This window comes from Zeus faber, assembly GCF_960531495.2.
Source record: "Zeus faber genome assembly, chromosome: 10".
In the NCBI taxonomy this organism is placed as follows: domain Eukaryota; kingdom Metazoa; phylum Chordata; class Actinopteri; order Zeiformes; family Zeidae; genus Zeus; species Zeus faber.
In genome coordinates this window covers 11,939,653-11,959,514 of record NC_137199.1, presented here as the reverse complement: position 1 = coordinate 11,959,514, position 19,862 = coordinate 11,939,653, and the positions used below count along the sequence as shown (strand labels likewise).

The following is a 19,862-nucleotide window of genomic DNA, read 5'->3' as shown; positions in this document are numbered from 1 at the left end:
CTGCTGGACTGTTTACCTGCAGGACACACACACACACACACACACACACACACACACACACACACACACACACACACACACACACACACACACACACACACACACACACACACACACACGTTCAGCGCCAACCTCCCTCTCAAACCGAGACTGATAAGATCAATATCCTCATCATCACCCGGTTTGAACATTTTTTTAGCGTTATGTTGACTAAATAATTTCCATAGATATGGGTTGAACAGTCACGCATGTTGCGTGTCCAATCGCGCGTGCAGTATATTATTAAGCCATTATCCAACACTGCAACACGGACGCGCTATGAATCGATTACAGTCATTTCTATAATTACGATCAGCCATTAATAAAGTGTGAACCCACCTGCAAGACGCATCTCCATGCAACGCTAAATTCCGTCGGCGCAATTACCATGGAGTCGAATGAACAGGAGCGAAAGGTGAATCGGAGCGTCTTTGCGCAGTGCGCATGCGCATCTGGCTCCTGTTTATTAACTTACTTCTGTCCGAGCGCCTGCGGAATTATGTTCCAGTCTTAGAATTTTTCCAATCTTTTCTATAATTTCTTATAATGTTAATTTTATATTTTATTATAATACATTTCTAAATGTACATTATTCTGCAAATATACAAGAAAAAAATACCAAAATATAAAAAATACAGTACAGTATAAGAATTACAATGGTAAAAATTCTATGGATACATTTAAAGCATTTTTCCTCTAGTATTCTATTCCTACAGGGAATGTGAAGTTTGACGTTTGCTTTCGGTTGCTATGACCATTTTTAGAGGAGCACTACTAATTCATTTGCATAGAGAAATAGCTAAAATTTAATAACTCACTAAATCATATATTTAAATGTATTCTTTTATTTAGAAATCCATGAAAACGCTAGATTTTTTTTTATTATACATATTTAATACTAGCCATTTTCACAATAACTCATTCATTTTCATTTCATAATAAAACCCAGTATTTACAAACGCTCTCTGGAAATGATTTCCTTTGGTTTATATTATATTTGGAATGCAAACCTGTGATTCAGTCACATTCATATGAATTATGTGAAAAGCTTTGACCTTTTTCCCAACATAAATGTCGTTCTTGGTAAATATTTTCAGTTCGTCTAAATCGAAGATTCAGTGTCTCGCTAGGCTATAATGAACTATTTAACATACTCCATGGGATATATTTTAAAACAAATTTGTACATGTAATCATTGATTAATATTTACTGATTGAATAATACGATCTTTCGTAATCTGGCCCTCCATACTGTCCAAGTGGTCCGACAACGCAAGCAACAATTCAGTGAATTTGAAAAGAACATATATTGAATGCAGTTGCAATGCACTGTCCACTCCGAGTTGGACGTGTCTGCGGGTGGGCGTTCCGTCTACAACGGGAGATCGGCCTGGAAAAAAAACAGGAACCAGGGAAGGATGGCGCTTTGCAGCTGTTGTTCTCTCGGTAACAAAACCGGCCCAGCCTTTGACGGTAGACACGCCCACTTCAGCTCAAGCGGTAGTTTGTGTCGTCGTAATGCTGAATTCAAGTCCGACTCGGAATTCGCTGCAGACAATCCCCACGTCCACACGTGTTTTATTGCCTCTGTTCGGGAAAACAATGGGCGCCGGCAACAAACGTTTGCCTGGCGAGCCAGTGAATCCTACACGGTACGGAACGCGTGTAACACGACGTGGATCCCAAGTTAGACGTGTTTCGCGATTTAAAAAAAAAAAAAAAAACGTGCAAAAGGGAATTTTGTTCCCCGGGGACGGTACGTTGCCGCTGTGTTGTCGTCACGCCAGCCCTGTTATCTCGCCAAACTCGGGCCCGAACGATGTACACGCGAAACCTCAACGACAGCTGCCATTCCTTTGCACATTCCCAAGTGGGATCGCCGGAGTTTCGAGCTGAGCGAAACGCAGCATGACGCCATGAGCGCAGCGGTTGGCTGTCGTGGTTTGCCGGACTGCCCGCAGTTGACGTTTTGTTTTTGTCGTTTTCACGTCAGGGAAACGCGTAGACGACGATGATTCTCTTCATATTGCTCAGTGTCTGCATGTGCGCGGGTGAGTGTTTCAACCGTCCAGCCGTGCTCTGGCACGCGTGGTCACCACGTTTAAAAGCTAATGATGCCAAGATCCCACTTCCCCTCCCTAAACGTGTTGATTTCCTACGCAGGCCTCTGCGACGGCGACGGGGTAAGGTATCTGAATTACGGGAATAGTCACACTCTGCAGATACCCGAAAACGGGGAGCGTCTGGTGTTTAAACCCGTGGACGGCGACGCCGTGTCCCTGTGGAGGCGGAAAGACGCCCAGTCCCGATCGAGCAATGGCCACTTCACCGGCACCGCCTGGGAGTTCTACAAACTGACCCAGGACCAGAGCGGAACATACACCGTGAGTCAGAGAGGAGGGAGAGCGCTGGTCGCACAGACCATCGTCGTGAGCGGTAATAACTCGATCCGATCATTTATTCCTTCTTCTCTTTCTGTGCCTGCGATGCCATTCCCTTGTTGCGTGTCAGTGATTCTCAACCTGGGGTCCGGTGACGCGCCCAGGGGTCGTTCGGGGGTTCAAAACAACAACAACGATCAATAGTAAAACAAGACCCGTGTTTCCAAAACTTTTTGGAAAATTATTATTATTATTATTATTAACACAGAGCTGCTATTTGGGCTGGAGCTGATTGTTAGCCAGTTTTAATCTTGTGTCACAACAGCTTAGTCCCATTAAAATTGGTCTCTGAGGTCCCCAAAACATGTCTTTGAACCTTTTTTTTGCTAAAAAAATTCCACTCAGAGTATGCATTCTAGCCATTGGAACGTGCCTCAAAACCCCTCTTGTTCTTAACGCTGTGTTTCTGTGTGTGTGTGTGTGTGTGTGTGTGTGTGTGTGTGTGTGTGTGTGTGTGTGTGTGTGTGTGTGTGTGTGTGTCTCTGCTCCCCACGCCCACTCCGGAACTTTTTGCCCTCGTTCTGTGAGTCCCTTGTATGAAGTACGTAAACATTCACTGATTTCACCTTAAGAAATAAGCAATCCATTGGCTATATTTTCCACTCATATTAGAGCTTATGAGGCGTAATTCTAAAAGTTTGTTCAGATTCTGATTCATATGGATCGCGCGAGCAGGCGCAGCGTACTGTCAATGTAACAGGCAATATATAATCATTTTTTTAAAACTTACATTTCCTTCATCTGCAGTTTTGTCACAGACAGTTGGTATTAATTCCCCTTTCTTTTAAAAGATTTATGCTGGTCTGTAAGCCAACAGAGCAGATCCCATGCTTAGCTCTTAGCTTAGATGTTGGCGGGTCCGTTGGCGCTCCAGCCATGGGTGGAGTTGGCCAATGGGGGGCGGCTCTAATTCTGTGTCTCAATGTGATGTAGGACTGAGACACAAAACTGAACAGCTTGTTGAAACACACGTTTTCCTAAACACGCAGCTCTCAAAAAAACAGACTTGGTTGGTTTATTTCACAGTTTGTGTGTTTTGCTGAGTTCAGTCTACGTGATTCTGGCCTGATTTCCACTCGCCAACAGGTTTTTGGAGTTTGCCGAGCAGAGCCCCAGATCGGAGGAAAATCATAGCGCGCTCCTGTGAGCAACGAGCGTGTGGTGTAAACTGCTCCCAACGCGTTCTGACTGCTAGCCAAGTGCTCGCCAATGGCTCGCAGACGCCAGTGAGATATCAAGCAGGTTTAATATCTGGTCGTGTCGGGAATGACACAACGAGCTATAGCCAATGAGAGCAGACACGGGTTGATGACGAGGAGTTGATACGGAGAAACGGGAGTGCACGCAGCAGCCCGAAACACACAACATACCTATTTTACTTTTCTTCTCTAGGTTTTTAATACATTTCTTATTTAAATTCTGCTTTTATTAATTTTTTTTTTACAGTGATCATGAATATAATAAAAATAAATAATCCTGTCCTACATCATTTCCGGTGTCAATTCTCGTGTGTGTTTTCGTGACAAAACGTCGTTTGGAAACCTGACAGCCTCATTGGACTCGTTCAGGTGGGTTAAGTTGTTATGTGTGACCCCTGTCATGTAGTGGGCAAACCACAACAACTTCAAGATTCCTGATCACAAGATAGAAAGTTGTGTAGTGTGCCCATGGCATTAGCGGGCCCATCAGAGACCCAAGTGTATGTGCACAAGCACTGAAAAAGTGAGTTTTTCATAACAGGTCCTCTTTAAAAAACTTTTCTTTTTTTTTTTTTTACAGTGGAATTTAAGAGATTTTTGCTGCATACCTGTCCATCTCACATAGGTGGGTTGTTTGGCACTGTGGTTGAAAAACACTGGTATAGACAGGTATGACATTTTGGGCGAAATCATGTCTAACCATAAAAATCTATGCAGCTCGGTGTCACATAGGCAATCTTATCAAAGTGGGTCTGTGGCCTAATGGCCACTAATAGCACTCACTTTCATTGTGAAACTTGAGCTTTTTCTGATGAATGCATAGCTGGTGTTTGGGTTGAAACCGATGAATTTGTACAGCCTAGCTATTTTGATCTTCCAACACAAGAGCTATTTTCTGTAAAGATCTTATCAACCAGGGGGTCTGTGGCCTAATGCTTATCAAATTGAGGGTCCTTCATTTGTCCAAAATATAAAGGTTGAGAATCACTGCTCTAAGCCACTGGTCACTTTGCGTCTAAAATATCCTCTTGACCCTCACCACACACAGAATTTTTTGAACGGAAATAACCCCATCCTCTCTCAACCAGAATACAAGGAGTCTTTCAACAAGTCGGTCACCGAAAATATGGTCATCAACTTTCCTATGGATTCAGCCTTGTGCCTCCTCGTGTTCTCCAACGACGACGGCCTGGACTTGGAAGTTTTCCGGGGGGGAGAACTACTCGACGATTATTTCGGCCAGAGACTTGTATTGAACTCAGACTACCACGCACCCTCTTTTAATTTAAATTTATATGATTTAAAGACCTCTGACACGGGTCACTTCAAGCTTTACGACCTGGACTACAACCTGGCCCTGGACATTAACCTCGTGGTGACAGGTGAGTCATGACCTAGCAGGACGCGTGTTGTCTCAAACGGAAGAATAAATGTGGATGTGTGTCAGCAATACTTTTTGTCAACACTAAACAATAAAATATGGCTATATAAAAATAACCCAATGATAAACAATCAATATCAATTATACATTTTTATAATATTTATAATACTATTAATTTATTAGATATATATTTATTAGTATGTAATATTATTGCTAATATATAATTATATAATATTTTATTAATATTAATAAAATATTTTTTATTTTATTTTCATTGATTTAATTTTTATATATGTATTTGTTTATATTTATTTATGATAATGATAAACAATAAAAAATAAGAATATGATTATAGTTTAAATTCTTCCATATAAAGAGCCTTTATATTACTAACGTATTGGTGTGGTAACAGCAATCAGGAGGTAGAGCTGGTCGTCTAGCAATCTAAAGGTTGCTGGTTCGATCCCAGGCTCCTCCTGCTAGCATGCTGTAGTGTCCTTGAGCAAGACACTTAACCCCTAATTGCTCCTGATGGCTGCGTCCGTCGGTGTTTGAATAATTGTAAGTCGCTTTGGATAAAAGCGTCTGCTTAATGTAATTATTATCGTTATTTTTATTATTTATTTTGTACATATTGTTATTATTATTATTATTATTATTATTATTAATAATAATAATAATAATAATAATAATGTATGTTGTAATTGGTACAATCCAACCTTTTTTCTTTCTCTACACTCCCCTACTCTTTCTAGCACCCGTTCCGGTTTTGTCTTACCTCGGCACCGCTGTCAGTGTCATCTTGTCGGGCTTATGCTGCTGCTGTGTTAAGAGGTGCTGCTGCAGGAAGAGCGTGTCCAAGAAAGACGAACCTCGCCACACGAACACGGAGGCGCCTGCTCTCCGCGAGGTACCACTCCCCTATATATCTACTACAGGGGTGCCCAATACGTCGATCGCAGATAAGATATTGATGGTTCGAAGATATTGAGGTTGATTCTGCATGAAAAACTGCAACACTGTTTCACCTGAACTCGTCTGCAGTGTAGGATGAGATGTTGACACTACAGGCTGACATTCAGCTGAAGTCCAGGGCTCATGGACAGTTTTGGAACTTACTCACAGAGTAAAAGTACCCAAACACGAGGAAATGTGCTACCTCCTTGACTGCATTATTCGGCTCTACTTATTTATGCCAGTCAGCCTTTTCCCACCTGAAGATTATTAAGTGCAAATAGCGTTCCACCATGACTGATGATCATTTGGAAGCCTGCTTGAGGCTGGCTACCAGCTGCTACTGTCCAGACTATGCAACCCTGGCCGACTCTATCCAGTGCAAGTCACCAGATAAGGTAGTGACCATAAATGTATTTTATTGTATTGTGTCGTAAGGGTTCATGCAGTTATGCAAGGTACGCCAGCATATATTGTATATATAAAGTATACTCAGTGTATATATATAAATAAATATATTTAGCATTTTTTAATGCAGGTGGATCATTTGGACCTGGTCATCTTAAAAGTAGCTCGCAAGCCGAAAAGTGTGGGCCCTGATCTACTATATCGTTCAAACAACCTATCTCTATGTTTTTATAACATGTTATTTTAACAAATATGCTCCAGTGTGTCTCCGAGCCGCCTGGACCCAGGTATTCGGAGCCAACTCAGCCCCTTTTCCCGACCACTTCCTACCAGGCCCCTCGTCCCACCCACAGCTCACTGGTGAGTACGGTCACCAGAATGGGTGTGTGTGTGTGTGTGTGTGTGTGTGTGTGTGTGTGTGTGTGTGTGTGTGTGTGTGTGTGTGTGTGTGTTTTAGTGTAATGCAGCCTTAAAGACCAGGAAAAGACATTTACCTATATCACGATAACCAAAATCCCAGGAGACTAGTTCACATTACTCTTGTCTCCCTCTTTTCCTTAAATGTGTGAATCCTTTTGTGTAGGTGTACAATCCTGCCTCCATCAACGTCCCTGCCTCCTCAGCTCAGGTAAGGACCAATCCCGCCCACCCCCTCAGAACTCATGTTCTTGCACTCTGTAACTTCTGTGTTCGGGGTCAAAACCGCGGAAAAAGTGAGTCACGCCTTACGGCACGACATCACTTTCTTGACGTTTGGCTCAGGGTTTCCGTTAGCTGGTAATTACCGTGTTTTTGCCTGGTAAAATAAAAAAATAGAAAAGTATAAACTTGCCAGTCAAAATGTCCGGTAATAATGCTCACACTAAACTCCCCACCTCCCCGATGGCGTGGGCGAGACAGTTGTCCACCCGGCTCCAGCAGGGCTGGGTTGCCACCTCACCTCACCTCACCTCAGCCAGGCTCCCATTTTTGCTGCGCCACCGGGTTTGTTTCACCCTCCGACTGGTGCGTGCGAGTTGATCTGCCAGGCTGAGCACATTTGGTACCTGCACCAGTAGCAGGGGTTCTTCCTCGTGCCCTCTCTCCCCGCGGGGAGAAGTGGCGAGGTCCGTGCAAGGGGCGCTGTAACCTGGGTGTACATTATATCTGCGTTTGTAACAGAGTGTTAATGAAACATGTCCAATAATGCTCAGATTTGTCCGGTAAAATAAATTATTTTTGGACACTGGACCAAGTTTTACGAGAGGCGTACAACTGCAATTGCACTCAGAAACTGTAGGGGCGCCAAATACCAAAAGTTACATAGTGCTGCTTTAAACAAATTTAAGAAAAATAATGAAAAACGACTGTGTCCATGCACTGCAATCCAATATGGACCATTGAAACTATTGCACTGAAGAATTGCAAAATCTGCTGCTTAATGGCCAGCTTCTCCATTATTTCACCGTGTCAAGGTACAAATTGGAGACAACTTAAAAACAAACAAAAAATAACTTGCAAGCTCTTAGGTCTCGTTCACACGTACTGTATAGCGATATTTCTGAAAACACATTTTCCCCCTCCCCCTCCATTTAGAATAAAATCCTGTCCCCACCAACAGTGTTTTAGAAGAAATCAAAACAATTTAAAACGGTCACACAAGCACGCCAAGCCTTAACATGACATAAAACTTTATCAAAAAAAAAAAAAAAAAAAAATCGCTTGACCTAAAAACGCAGCATATGTGTGGACATGGCACAGGTGTTCAACTCCAAGAAGCTATTCCCGAAAGATCTTCGTCGATAACCTCCGAACTTGATTTTTCCAAGTGGCATCGCAACGTGGCTCCCGTATCTCACAGTGAGACTTTGAAAGGGCAATTTCAACAGACCTCCCCTTGGAGGCAGGCCTGCGTTCACGTGGGAACTTAAACTAAACTAAACTTCCATACGCCCTTTGTCTTGATTTTGCTTCTTCCTCCCAGGCCCCTCAAGGTCCCTCTCTCGACTCGGACACCCGAGCCCCCAACCTCGACGCCGAGCCCCGCTTCGAGCTGAAGGGTTTCCACTTCGCCAACACTTTCCCCCTCTCCCCCGGAAGCACCTGCGGAAGTGTCTACACCTCGGACAAACTGAACTTCCTTTAGAGTCCCGGGTGGCGAGTCCCATGTAGCGATGTAGGAAGACCCGGGGGGGAAAAAATAATACACAGACGCAGCGTGGCGTTCGGAGCCTCGGCGAGAAATCACAGGATATAGGTATAATATTCCGGGAACTCGAATTACCATAATGTGCCATGCTTATGAGCACTATAGCTCTTCAGGTAATCATCCAATTGTAGTTCACGTGACGAGTTATGCGGAAAATGTAAGTTATGTTGTTATGACTTATGTTACGTGACCACACATGCAGCCCATCCCTTTGTTGTTTGTGTTTGAAAGCTCATGTTGTGTTTAGCCATATCTACGGAACTGTTGTGCAACATCTCATACTAGTTTTCCTACGCTGCTGTTGTTATACTGTACACATGCAAACACTAGGATAGGATGTAGCATAGCTCAACTGGAAATCTCACTTCGGTCACAATTGCCTTCACGGGCCAGACAACGTTTTATGAGTCTTTTTTTATAAAGAACCGCCACTGTGCAGTTAAAGAAAAAAAAATTTATATGTTTTTTCCAACCGTGGCAATCATCTCTGATCAATGCTTTACAATAGCATTCCGACCATCTCAGGTTGTTTGTAACTAAAATGGCCACTTTCAAGTCTGTCACTATCTTCGGTGCTTAAACTGTTTGTCTTCATGTGGACAGTGTAATGAAATATCAGTAATTGTACATTACGCCACATCGAAGGTCTCTTCCCTGTCTGGCTTATCAATACGCAAGTAACAGATTCTCAATATTTTAGCCTGATTTGTTTTTTTACCACGATATATCTGGTACCGATGGCTTTGGTCGAGCATCAAAATGGCTCATCATCATCGTCATCGTCATTTATAGGCTAGCAGGTCATGTCAATACCAGGGCTGGACGCTGAACTGGAGCAATTGATTTGCAATTTTCATCAGAAACTATCGCCGTGGGCGAGGAAGTGTCGTGTCCAGGTCAAATGTTTTGGGTGGTCTTTTAAGGGTTACGTTCACGGCTTTACACACAGCGATTTTTGGCCCATATCAGACTAAGAATCTCCACAATGGACCCGTTTGTCTATCATAAATGATGATTGGCCAGCGTGAATTATTCCGAATTATTGACTCAATAGACTGTATAGATCGCACGGTGTGTGGACACCTTTAGCGCGTTTCGGAAAACTGTTACACTTCTACCTCACCAAGTGTCTAAGCAAGGTGCTCCCTGTGTGCCTACTTTTATTGTTGTACTGCGTTGAACCTTTTTCAAGGCTTTTTAACATGCTGGACCATTATGGGCGGAACTAACAAGTTAGTAAAAAAAAAAATGGGTGCAGTGGGTGTGTTTTTACGTCCCCCTTGTTGCCTTTATGTCAACTGCCTCCATTAATCTGCCAATAGTGAATTTTAACTGCACTGTCTGTGTGTCTGGTTGACTATGGTGGCGCTGTCTGCCAAATGCACTCCGGTTTGGTGATGACAGGTTTTTGTTTTCCTTAGATTCGTTCCTGACGGGCGACTCGGTAAAAAAAAGTTGGTCGGCTCTGCTCAACGCGAAATTCTTGCAAAAGAAAATCATACAATTTTTGATTTCAGTGGAAGGAGCGAACTGTGGATCCTTCTTGTTGCCCCATTGTCTCCAAATTATTTATTTTGGCAGAGAATTGCCAAATGTGAATCTCAGAAATATACATTTTTGCTTTTGTCGCAATGATTTATTGTGGTAGAATGCAAAGTGTTGATCAGTCACATACAACATGAATTATGCGAAATTCCTTGTTATCCACATTGATTAGGTCCTCAGTAAATATAATTAGTTTGCAAGATGAAGATCTAAACTCGAGGAGCATGTTGGGGCACGTCGCTCTTTTCATTCTCAAATTGAGGTTGTGTGTCTGGCTGCAGTTACCGACGACTCCTTTGCCGGAGTGACTCCAAACTCTTCCGGTCGTTTGAAAGATTAGTTCACGGCGAACGAATCACATGCGAGTCGTGCATCACTTTATTTACTTACTGTGGTGAAAATTCCCTTGAACTACATTATCAATGTCAGTATTATTCACAAACTTTGTGTATTTATGAATGTGTCTTGTCATGTGAATATGAAACTCTAGAACGTGCACATATCAAGTGCACTGTGATTGTTAACGCTAACACAGAATGTTTTCAGGAAAAACACATTCGAGGCCGTGCATTTTGTAACTTAACTGTCAATGTTGACTGCATTAAAATGTTTCAGACGTTCAGTATCGCCTCCTGTGAGTAGTCTGTCCGCAGGGTGTGACGGATTGAAATGCGATCCTCAAAACTTCAACGTTCCCACTTCTCCAACTGCAAGGTCATTCTCCAAGTCATAAAGAGTGGACTTCGCAGAACAAAATGAACCTGAGAGGTCAACTTTGAGATGACAAAAGTGTCTGTCCAAGCACCGTCAGGATGTGTTTTGCGACTTGTTTAAATCAAGATTTAGTGCTTAATCCAGTTGCACTAAACTTCCATTCCAGCTAAAAAAATATATATTTTATTTTCAATTTACTTTCCAAATTCCACCCGTGCATCCTCATTTCTCCTCTAGTACCTAGATCGAGTAATCCTCGATCAACTTTAAAGTCGGGCTCATTCAACCAGCTCTGTATGGATTAAGGAAAGTCGTCAGGTGTCTTTATACTTCTGGAAAACACAATATGGGCACTTCCAAAGCTAACATATTTCCAGTTTGCAATCTGAAGAAAAGTCATTTTCAATATAGGTTATGCCATGAAAAAGCAGATCATCATAGAATTGTCACCTGAATTTGTCAACTGTTTAATTTGCGTTGAGCCAAAATGCAAGTCAGCCATTTTTGCCTTTTCTTGGTAGCAAAGGAAGGCAAACATTCTTGGGGGGGGGTCATCTAGTAATCTAAAAGTTGCTGGTTCAATCCCAGGCTCCTCCTGCTAGCATGCTGTAGTGTCCTTGAGCAAGACACTTAACCCCTAATTGCTCCTGATGGCTGCATCCATCAGTATTCAAATAATTGTAAGTCGCTTTGGATAAAAGCGTCTGCTTAATGTAATGTAATTCTTGTTGTTAATTCTGACTCAATAGTCTGGACTATCTTAAAAAAATGTACGTTGATGAAGGGGCAGTTTTGCAGACAGGGCTTATCCAAAGCAGGACTAAACTAACCCTCCTCAAATTAATCCAGAATTTTAAAAAAGCTTTTCTGAGACGTTTAATTTGAGATGAATTAGTTCTGGACTAGGACGTACTAGACTAAGGTGATGACGGACTAGTCATCTCCTCCTGTCTGGTCTTGGTCTTTGTCCAGATCAACCTGGTCGACCTGGAGGCCACGTCGTCTATTAATCCAAAAATAAACCTGCCTCTGGCCAGGTTTAATTTAAGCCTTCACTTAGCCCTGGATTAATTCTAACCTTCCTTCAGTTTTGTTTTTTTTAAACCAAGACTAGGGCGAGTCTGAGACTATTTAAAACCATGACTGAGAAAGGCCATTTCAGTTCATCCAGATTGAAAGTATGATGTAGTCTAAGATTAGGCCTAATCTGTTTAATGTAAACCATGAACCCCGACTTGTGGAGGCCTTGCCATCTCCATTTTACTTCTGTTACCTCTTCCTTTTGACTTAAAAACAGTTCAAAGGTGCTTAAACGGCCACAGCTGCCTATGGAGTAACCACACATCCTCCGTCCGTTCATTCGTATTCCAAGTATTTTGGAACCAAGCAGAAAAGTGTTACTTTTCAAAGTTTTTATTTCCTGTCCGGAACAAACCGACAGCACACATAGAAAACCACACACACCCACTGCCCCATCCAGCGACACCCACCCTCTCCCTTCATCCCTCCCTTCACTCGTCCTCCTTCCTCCGCTCCACTGCCCTCAGCCGTCCCTCCAGGTCGCTCAGACGGTTGTCCACCGCTGCAGTCTTTTCCGAGCCGGAGCCGGGGCCGGCGAGGCTCAGGAGGGCGCAGCCGAGCACCAGGCTTCCCAGCCGCACCGCCGTGGTGTCTGCCGGCGCACCGCCGTCGCTCACGATGAGGCCGAAGAGCCAGAGCGCCGCCACCATCTTCAGCACCCAGAACACCCTGCGCAGGACGCCGATCAGCAGGCGCAGCGCCACCGTCAGCACCCAGTAGCCGAGGAGAGCCAGCAGCCCCCACTGGGCCACGGAGGTCACCCCCTCCGGAGTGAAGCGGGGGAATGGCAGTGGGACTGAGGGCGGGGCGGACGGGACGAAAAAGGGACGAAACGATAAGAACATTGAATTGTTTTCCAATTCTACAAAAATGCATCGTTACATAGCCTGGGCCAGTTAAATTGTGACCCCCCCCCCAATCAAATTTTTTCCAATACTTGATTATGTCCTATTTCAATGATAGTGTTTGTTACCATGCAATATGAACAGTCTTCATGTCCCATAAGCATTGTATTATTCAAATACTTGGACACAATTTTTGGGGTTTTTCTTTTTTTGCTTATTTAACTCAAAAGCCAATGTAAAACTAACAATTAGTCATAGATAGAAAACGGAAACCAAAAGGACACATTGTAACTTGGAAAAGGCAGAACAAAGTAAAATAATGCATTCAGAATTAAGAAATTGATTAAGAAAAGCACAGAAGACAAAATAATTGACATGTAATAAATTAAATGTGGTCGAGGTCAATGTCAAGTATGTTTTCTGACCAGCCCCTGGGACTGTATAGTGTGCAATATACTGTAATAACACTGTAATAACAGACAAACCCATCCATTATTAACCTTGTCCTCACTATATTCTAAAATTCTAAATATCCACCTATATTCATATTTATAGCCAGTCTTACCTCTGGCTTAGATCCTATCATTGCCCATTTTTGAATCTTTATCTGGTGTGCCAAGAGCACATTTTGTATATATTGTGTTTTTAGTATTTCTTTGCTACTTGTCTGTTTGTACTACAATGCACCAACAGTTACAAAGACAAGCTGCTTGCTTATGAAAATGTACAAGGATTTAGAACTGGTGGTACCCTCTGGCATTTAACTGCATATCCCCCTTAAGTCCCTTTTACACATGCAGTCAGGAACATTTCCTGCATGATGTCAGGGGTGAATGAGAACAGGGATCAATATTCAGGGAAATCTGCACCGCCAATTTCCCACCTCAAGACCGAAGTAACAAAGTGAATGAAGTAAGTGAATGAAAGCAGTAGCATTGCCGGGACAAGCACGTAAAGGGTTACGTCCATCTGACGAAAGACGCTTTCACGTGGAGCGAGCGAACCAATCACAAGAATTCCACTGATGACGCGTTTGAATCCATCCAGTTCGCAGTTGCCTTGCCGATGCTTTGGCAGGTGATTTGATTACAAACAAGCAACACAAGTTCTTTCATTTGAATTTGTCTCTACTTCTGTCCAGTTCAACATCCAACGCTTTTAATGTATCGAATGCATGTTTCAGATTCAAGTAGATCACGAAAAGACATTACTTGTCTCGCAAACTTGTTGAATATTAAATACATCAGATGAACATTGGCACTGGACAACAACAACTCCTCACCCGCCATGTTCCTGAAAATAATAAGAGACGTCTTACGCCGCGTACAACTCTGTTGACTTTTATGATGGTTGGCATCCATAATTGTTACATTACCGCCATCCGCTGGACTGTCCCTTGCCTCATCTATTCCTGCATTGCAACGGCATGTGTGAAAAGGCGCAAGACGGAAACGTTCCTAAATGTAGCTGCATGCGTGAAAAGTGAAAATCACGAGCGATGCATGAAAGGTTACCTGTAATTTCCCGGGAACTATGTGTGAAAAGTGGTTATGGTACAGAATGTCGTTTTCTAGTACAAACACAAACTTTGTCCCAGCAGGTCCCATTTCCCCAGGCAGAGAAATGTCTGTGACATTTTTTTTTTTTTTTTAACATAAGCAAACTGGAAGAGTAAGACACACCTAGGAAGCCGCACGGAGGAGAAAAGGGAGCGGCGGTACAAGTCAATGGGGAGCAGGACAACATATTTTCACTGGCGCTGATCATTACACAACCCTGTATTCTATTTGCTTCACCGGTGAGTGAACGTAGAAGGGGGCTGCGTCTATTTTTCTATTAATAATGAGGAAGCATTCATTAATTCTGAGTTATTGTGCGGCACGCACCTCCAGCGTAGACATAGCACACGTACAAACACACACACACACACACACACACACACACACACACACACTGTAACCCACCATCAATCCCTGTGACCCTGAGGATTTCTGTGACGTAAACGGCGATGACATTCAGGCCGCTCGCAGCTCCTTCAGCCAAGAACTGGATAACCATCTGCATAAACTTAAGGGCGAGGAAGGGGGGACGGGGGCAGAGAAGCAGCGTTTTAGATTCAAAAACTCAGAACAACTTGGAAAAACACAATACTATATATACGCTTTAATGCATGGCTACTGCATTATATACCGAATGTTTCGAATATAGGAATATGTGTCCTATCTTCTAGTTAATTCTAGGTTAGTGTACATTGCCATTTCTGCTTGACAATTGTTGATTCCTCTGCTTATTATGCTTAGGTTAGGTTATTCTAAGAGCCCATTTTTATAATCAATTCAAAATCGCAACATTTTATTTTTCTCCCACATCGATATCCATATAATTTACTGAGCACAACTAGCTACACTGCTTTATCAAATTCACCGTGGCTACCCTATCACTTCTAGAACGTGGCAGACCCTTGCCACCAACAACTGAAACAGCATATAGAGCGCAAATACATTGAATGGCTGTTTCTTGGATAGTGGCAGTTCAATTTATAAGGCATAAACAATCAAATGTTAAATTATTTTTCAACAAAACAATCTTACAGATTACCACTTTAAAGTGGATTGAAAAAATGAATAATAGTGACAAAGGGTCAAGTTTATTGTTGACTGTACATGCCATGTGTTTCTATCTTAAGTTAATCCTTAGCTACACTGTATATTGCGATTTTTTCATGTAATCAGGTTTATTGCATATTGATATTCTTTTTCCATTTGTCTTCTTATTATGTTATTATTATTACTGCTTATTTTTCATGTGAGCTGCTGGGACACTGCGATTTCCACTAAAGTCAATAAAGTATCTATCCATATCCTACCATCACTGCATTAAAAACTGACACTGAAGCCACTGATAGCAATAAATCAATAGAAAGGTCATACTTCACATATCATGGCTTTCTACACGGCCTCTACTATTAAAAAAAAACAAAAACACGACTTGTCAGTTTTTTCACACCCTCATCCCTGATCATATTTCTGCCTGTTATATAACTTGCTAAACCGCCGCAATTTAACTGCGCTTACAGGCCCAAATAGAGAAAGACGCCGGGGTTTTGGTGCCGGCGGTCACAAAACTGTATCAATAACCCTAGGAAATGTTTGTCCTTTTGTGTGTGTTTAAGGGAGACAGCGAGGCTGTGTTTCCCCTAAGAAGCAGAAAAAGCTCCTTGAGTCTCCTTCAGATCAACTGCTTCACTGGCCTCCTTGACTTGACGGGGTTCAAGGGTAGGTAAAGCAGTGAGTGAGACGCGTAGCTGCTGCACCTGTTGCTCGTGGGGGTGAGACCCTGTCGCGAGCGCTCTCGAGCATGCCGGACCGATATACATCTGTCGATACGCGTCAGCGCGCGACCCAGAAGCACGTGGGATGGCGATTTGCAACTTGTTGGGTCTGTCCGTCCCAACGTGCCAAAGTCACTAGAAGTCCAAAGCCGCAAAAAAAAAAAAAAAGACAAATCCACATAGTTACTGTCTTCGTTTAAAATCTTCTAAATCATCTACGACGAGTAACCGTTTAGTGATGATGAAACTACTATGGGTTGACATGGGCCAAACAGAGTCACTCGTGGGAGGGCTTTGTTTGAGGGACCATGTCGCGTTATGACGGGTTAGAGTAATCCGGGGTGGGCAAGCATGAGCCACCGAGGGTCCAAAGGGTACGAGAAAGCTGCGTACGTTTTGGCCCTCGGTGGCACACAACTGCCCATCCCCAGATTAAATGGAAGCACCCAGGATTTTTTTTTTTCTCCTTACCATGGCCATCGCATAGAAGTTCTCCTGACCAAGCATTGACTCTAGACACAACACAGCACTCTGAGGAAAAGGGAGCCAGGGTGGCACAGAAGAGTGGCAGTGGAGACAGCCGGTGCATGGGTATTTAAGCATGACAGGAAATTAGGGCAGGGAAGATGGGGAGAGGGGGGTGGGGGATCAAGGGAAAGATTATCGAGTGGCGGCTCCGAAGCACAAGGGGGTGAAGCGGTAGTGGGGTGTAAGGGAGAAAATAGAAAAAAGGACAGAGAAGGATTGGAGAGGTAAAATTAGTTATTGGATACAAGGTTAAGCAATGCCCAAGAATAGTGGTGGAGCGGCCCCACAGAGTTAAATTACATTAGAGTGGCAATCCATACGATCCTGTGTGTGTGTATGTGTGTGTGTGTGTGTGTGTTTAAGGGTTTATTATGCTTTGGGTCCAGTCAAAAGTGCAACTTTTTTAGTGTTGTTTTTTGAGTTTACGATCGTCTTTGCTCTAGGACGGTCAAATTATTTTCCCAAAAGTACACCTTCTTCTGATCCATTGATTTCTTATTCATGGTCACTTGCAGATTTTTTTTTTGATGTTTATCAATAGTAACAGTTTACTGACCACAACTACCTACACCGCTTTATCAAATAAGGCGCAGCTGCCTGTCCCTTCCCACGTGTGGCGGACCCCACCACCAGCAATGGAAACAGCATATAGACTGCTAATACATTCAACGTCTGTTTAAGGTATTGTCCGCTCAATAAATACAGCATAAACATAAAATATTGGAATATTCTTTTCAACAAAATAATCTTACGGATTACCACTTTAAATTAGATTGAAAATATAATCATATTCACACAAAGATAAAGGTGTGAGGGGAGGGGGGTTGCTGAAACGGATGGATAACGCAGGTAGGGAAGAGAAGCCCCCCAATCCTGTGACACCTCAAGTGTTTTCTTTTAAATTTGTACCTCGATGGTAGATTGTACCACGTTCCTCCCCACGGTGTTCTCCGCGTATCGGTGGATCTCCTCGCAGGTCCCGGTGATCAGGGAGCCGAGGTCCAGCGCCGCCGCGGGCACGGGCACGGCCTGCCCGGCGCACCCCGCCGCCCAGCCCAGCGCCAGAAGGAGGACAGACGGGAGCCGAAGCCAAGGCGCCGCGGAACCGAGGCGCTCGTAAAAAGGCATCGTTTGATATTTACGAAAATAGAAAATGTGTATTGTTATTATTATTAATAATAATAATAATAATAATAATAATAATAATAATATATATCCGCGATGCGAGGTGCGATCCGCTGATGGATATGATCTGCACCCTGTCGTCAATGTGCTCCCACAGAGATACCGGACGGTAATATATCAAAATGTAAAAATGGCTCCTGTTGACAGCGTTCACACAAAGTGACGAGTTTTCCTCAATATATACATAACATGACACACCGCGTTCAAGACGGGCGAAGGAAACCCGAGGGCAGCGGCGCGGATCGCATCAGATATGATCGAGATAAAATCCTATATTACGAACTCTTAAGACACAAAAAAAAAAACCCCACGTGTTCACCCCCAGGGTCCCGCGGCCCCCGAAAGGATCTTCGCAGAGTTGTAATTATAAACTCACGCGGCTTTGCCAAATTCTAATCTCGGGTAGACTCCCGCTCTAACAGCCCGGCATTTGAAATGGCTAAAAAAAAAAAACGATAATCAAATTTTGTAAGAGAAACACAAGAGCAAAACTTGCGGAGCGAGAGAGAGAGAGAAAAAAAAAAAAAAAAAAAAAGGTAAACAAACCAACGTAGTTCTTTTTGGTAACAAAGTGAGTGTTGAAGCTGCAGGTTTTGGTCCGCGCGTCGACGAGAGGCGATAAACGCGATGACGTCACGCGGGGCTCCTTAAAAGCCTCCGTCAGTTACTATTACTGGGGAGCGGGGCGCCGGGCCGTGGGGGAGTCCTCGCACTCCGGGCACCCAAAGCCACGACAAACAGCGCGTTGTTGCGGACGGGTCGTCTCGCACAGCTCCCGGAGCCCGAGTCGCTCCCTCCCCCGGAGCGTTTTCCACAGTCTGCTCGGCCCCGCCCACTGGGTTCGGCCGCGGCGGGGACGCGTTTGCGCGACGTGGGGTTGGGTGTTTTTTTGTTTGTTTTTTTTCAGGTCAGTTGTATTAAAAGGGGGCTGCACTTTAAGGGCAGAGCATTTCAATCAGTCGGCTATTTGGATGATAGTTTACGTTTAAGTCCTGTAGAAGAAATCCTTCTGCAATGATCGGTGAGGTTAATCTGGCCGCTACAAGAAAACAAAACTGAGAATATTCAAGATTATTTATTCTGCGGAATAAAGAGAAAGGTTCGGTACTGCATCCAAAGCAGTGTTCAGACCAGTCTAATCTTATTTCTGATCAAGAGGTCTTTATACAACAACAGAGGGTGTGGCTTGGGTCAGAAGTCATTTACAAGTCTGTGTCCCTCAACTGTCTCCCTGGATGTTACATCAAACAGTGAATTCACAGGAACGTGTAAATGACCTGGCAGACGCGGATTACAATCCCTTACAATGCACCTCCAGGCTCCCCTGTGGTTATTCTTCATCTCCTTACAAGGTAAACAGGGCCAAATGTGATCTGGTTCTTCCATGTTAGAATTGACTTTGTAGAGAGAAAGAACATTTCTCTTTACATGAAGTTGGGGGGGGGGGTTCCTGGGAAAACAGTGTTTTTAAAAACTCCCCCTCTGGAGGTAGAGGCCTTTGTCCTCATTCAATATAAATGTTTTTCTCACAGTGCCTGTAAAGTGAATTCAGTTATTTGTTTCTAAACCCATTATACATGTTAGAAAGTAATTTGCTGAAAACATGTGAAAAGTGGCAAATCGCGACTCGGGGACGTGGGGCCGTCATACTTGGCATCGCCCCTCCCCTAACACTATATGAACACCGGGGGTTCGGCGCATCAGAGGACTTTGGGACAAAGCGCTGTTTTGGGAATAAACACCTAGAGTAAAGAAGCCTTCAGGGAGACTGTAAAATCATGGCACGAACACCTATAATTTTTTTTTTTTTTTAAGTTCCATTGGTTTGACCTGGTGGGGTTTGGGAACATTAGCATTATCTGCATGCTAGCAGGCCGTGGACCCCTGACCAGGCCTGTGGAGGAGTCGGCAGGGGGCACAGGAGAGCAGGTAGTCCCACAGCTGGACGGCAGTAACTACACGTTAGCAACTAAAATCACAGGACTGGGTCCAGCAGAACAGCGTCTTCAGCGCACACACCCCCGC

At 43.6% G+C, this 19,862-nt stretch overlaps 2 protein-coding genes across 3 annotated transcripts; one reads left to right on the top strand and one right to left on the bottom strand.

The window, feature by feature from the left end:
* Positions 1–1,970: 1,970 nt before the first annotated feature.
* On the top strand, positions 1,971–10,769 carry LOC307235702 (uncharacterized protein). Its single transcript, XM_080007877.1, has 7 exons — positions 1,971–2,089; positions 2,202–2,474; positions 4,767–5,060; positions 5,815–5,969; positions 6,683–6,781; positions 7,005–7,049; positions 8,385–10,769. The coding sequence occupies exons 1-7, from the start codon at positions 2,050–2,052 to the stop codon at positions 8,544–8,546; spliced, it is 1,068 nt and encodes a 355-aa protein (XP_079864003.1). The 5' UTR covers positions 1,971–2,049; the 3' UTR covers positions 8,547–10,769.
* A 1,608-nt stretch (positions 10,770–12,377) lies between these two features.
* Positions 12,378–18,610, bottom strand: LOC307236137 (uncharacterized protein). Of its 2 annotated transcripts, XM_080008439.1 has the most exons (4): positions 17,562–18,610; positions 16,596–16,655; positions 14,758–14,860; positions 12,378–12,744 (listed from the first exon to the last, which is right to left on the bottom strand). In XM_080008439.1, the coding sequence occupies exons 1-4, from the start codon at positions 17,778–17,780 to the stop codon at positions 12,380–12,382; spliced, it is 747 nt and encodes a 248-aa protein (XP_079864565.1). In that variant the 5' UTR covers positions 17,781–18,610; the 3' UTR covers positions 12,378–12,379. The 2 variants fall into 2 exon arrangements, with proteins under 2 accessions (XP_079864565.1, XP_079864564.1); XM_080008438.1 differs by lacking the exon at positions 16,596–16,655.
* Between the last annotated feature and the right edge of the window lie 1,252 nt (positions 18,611–19,862).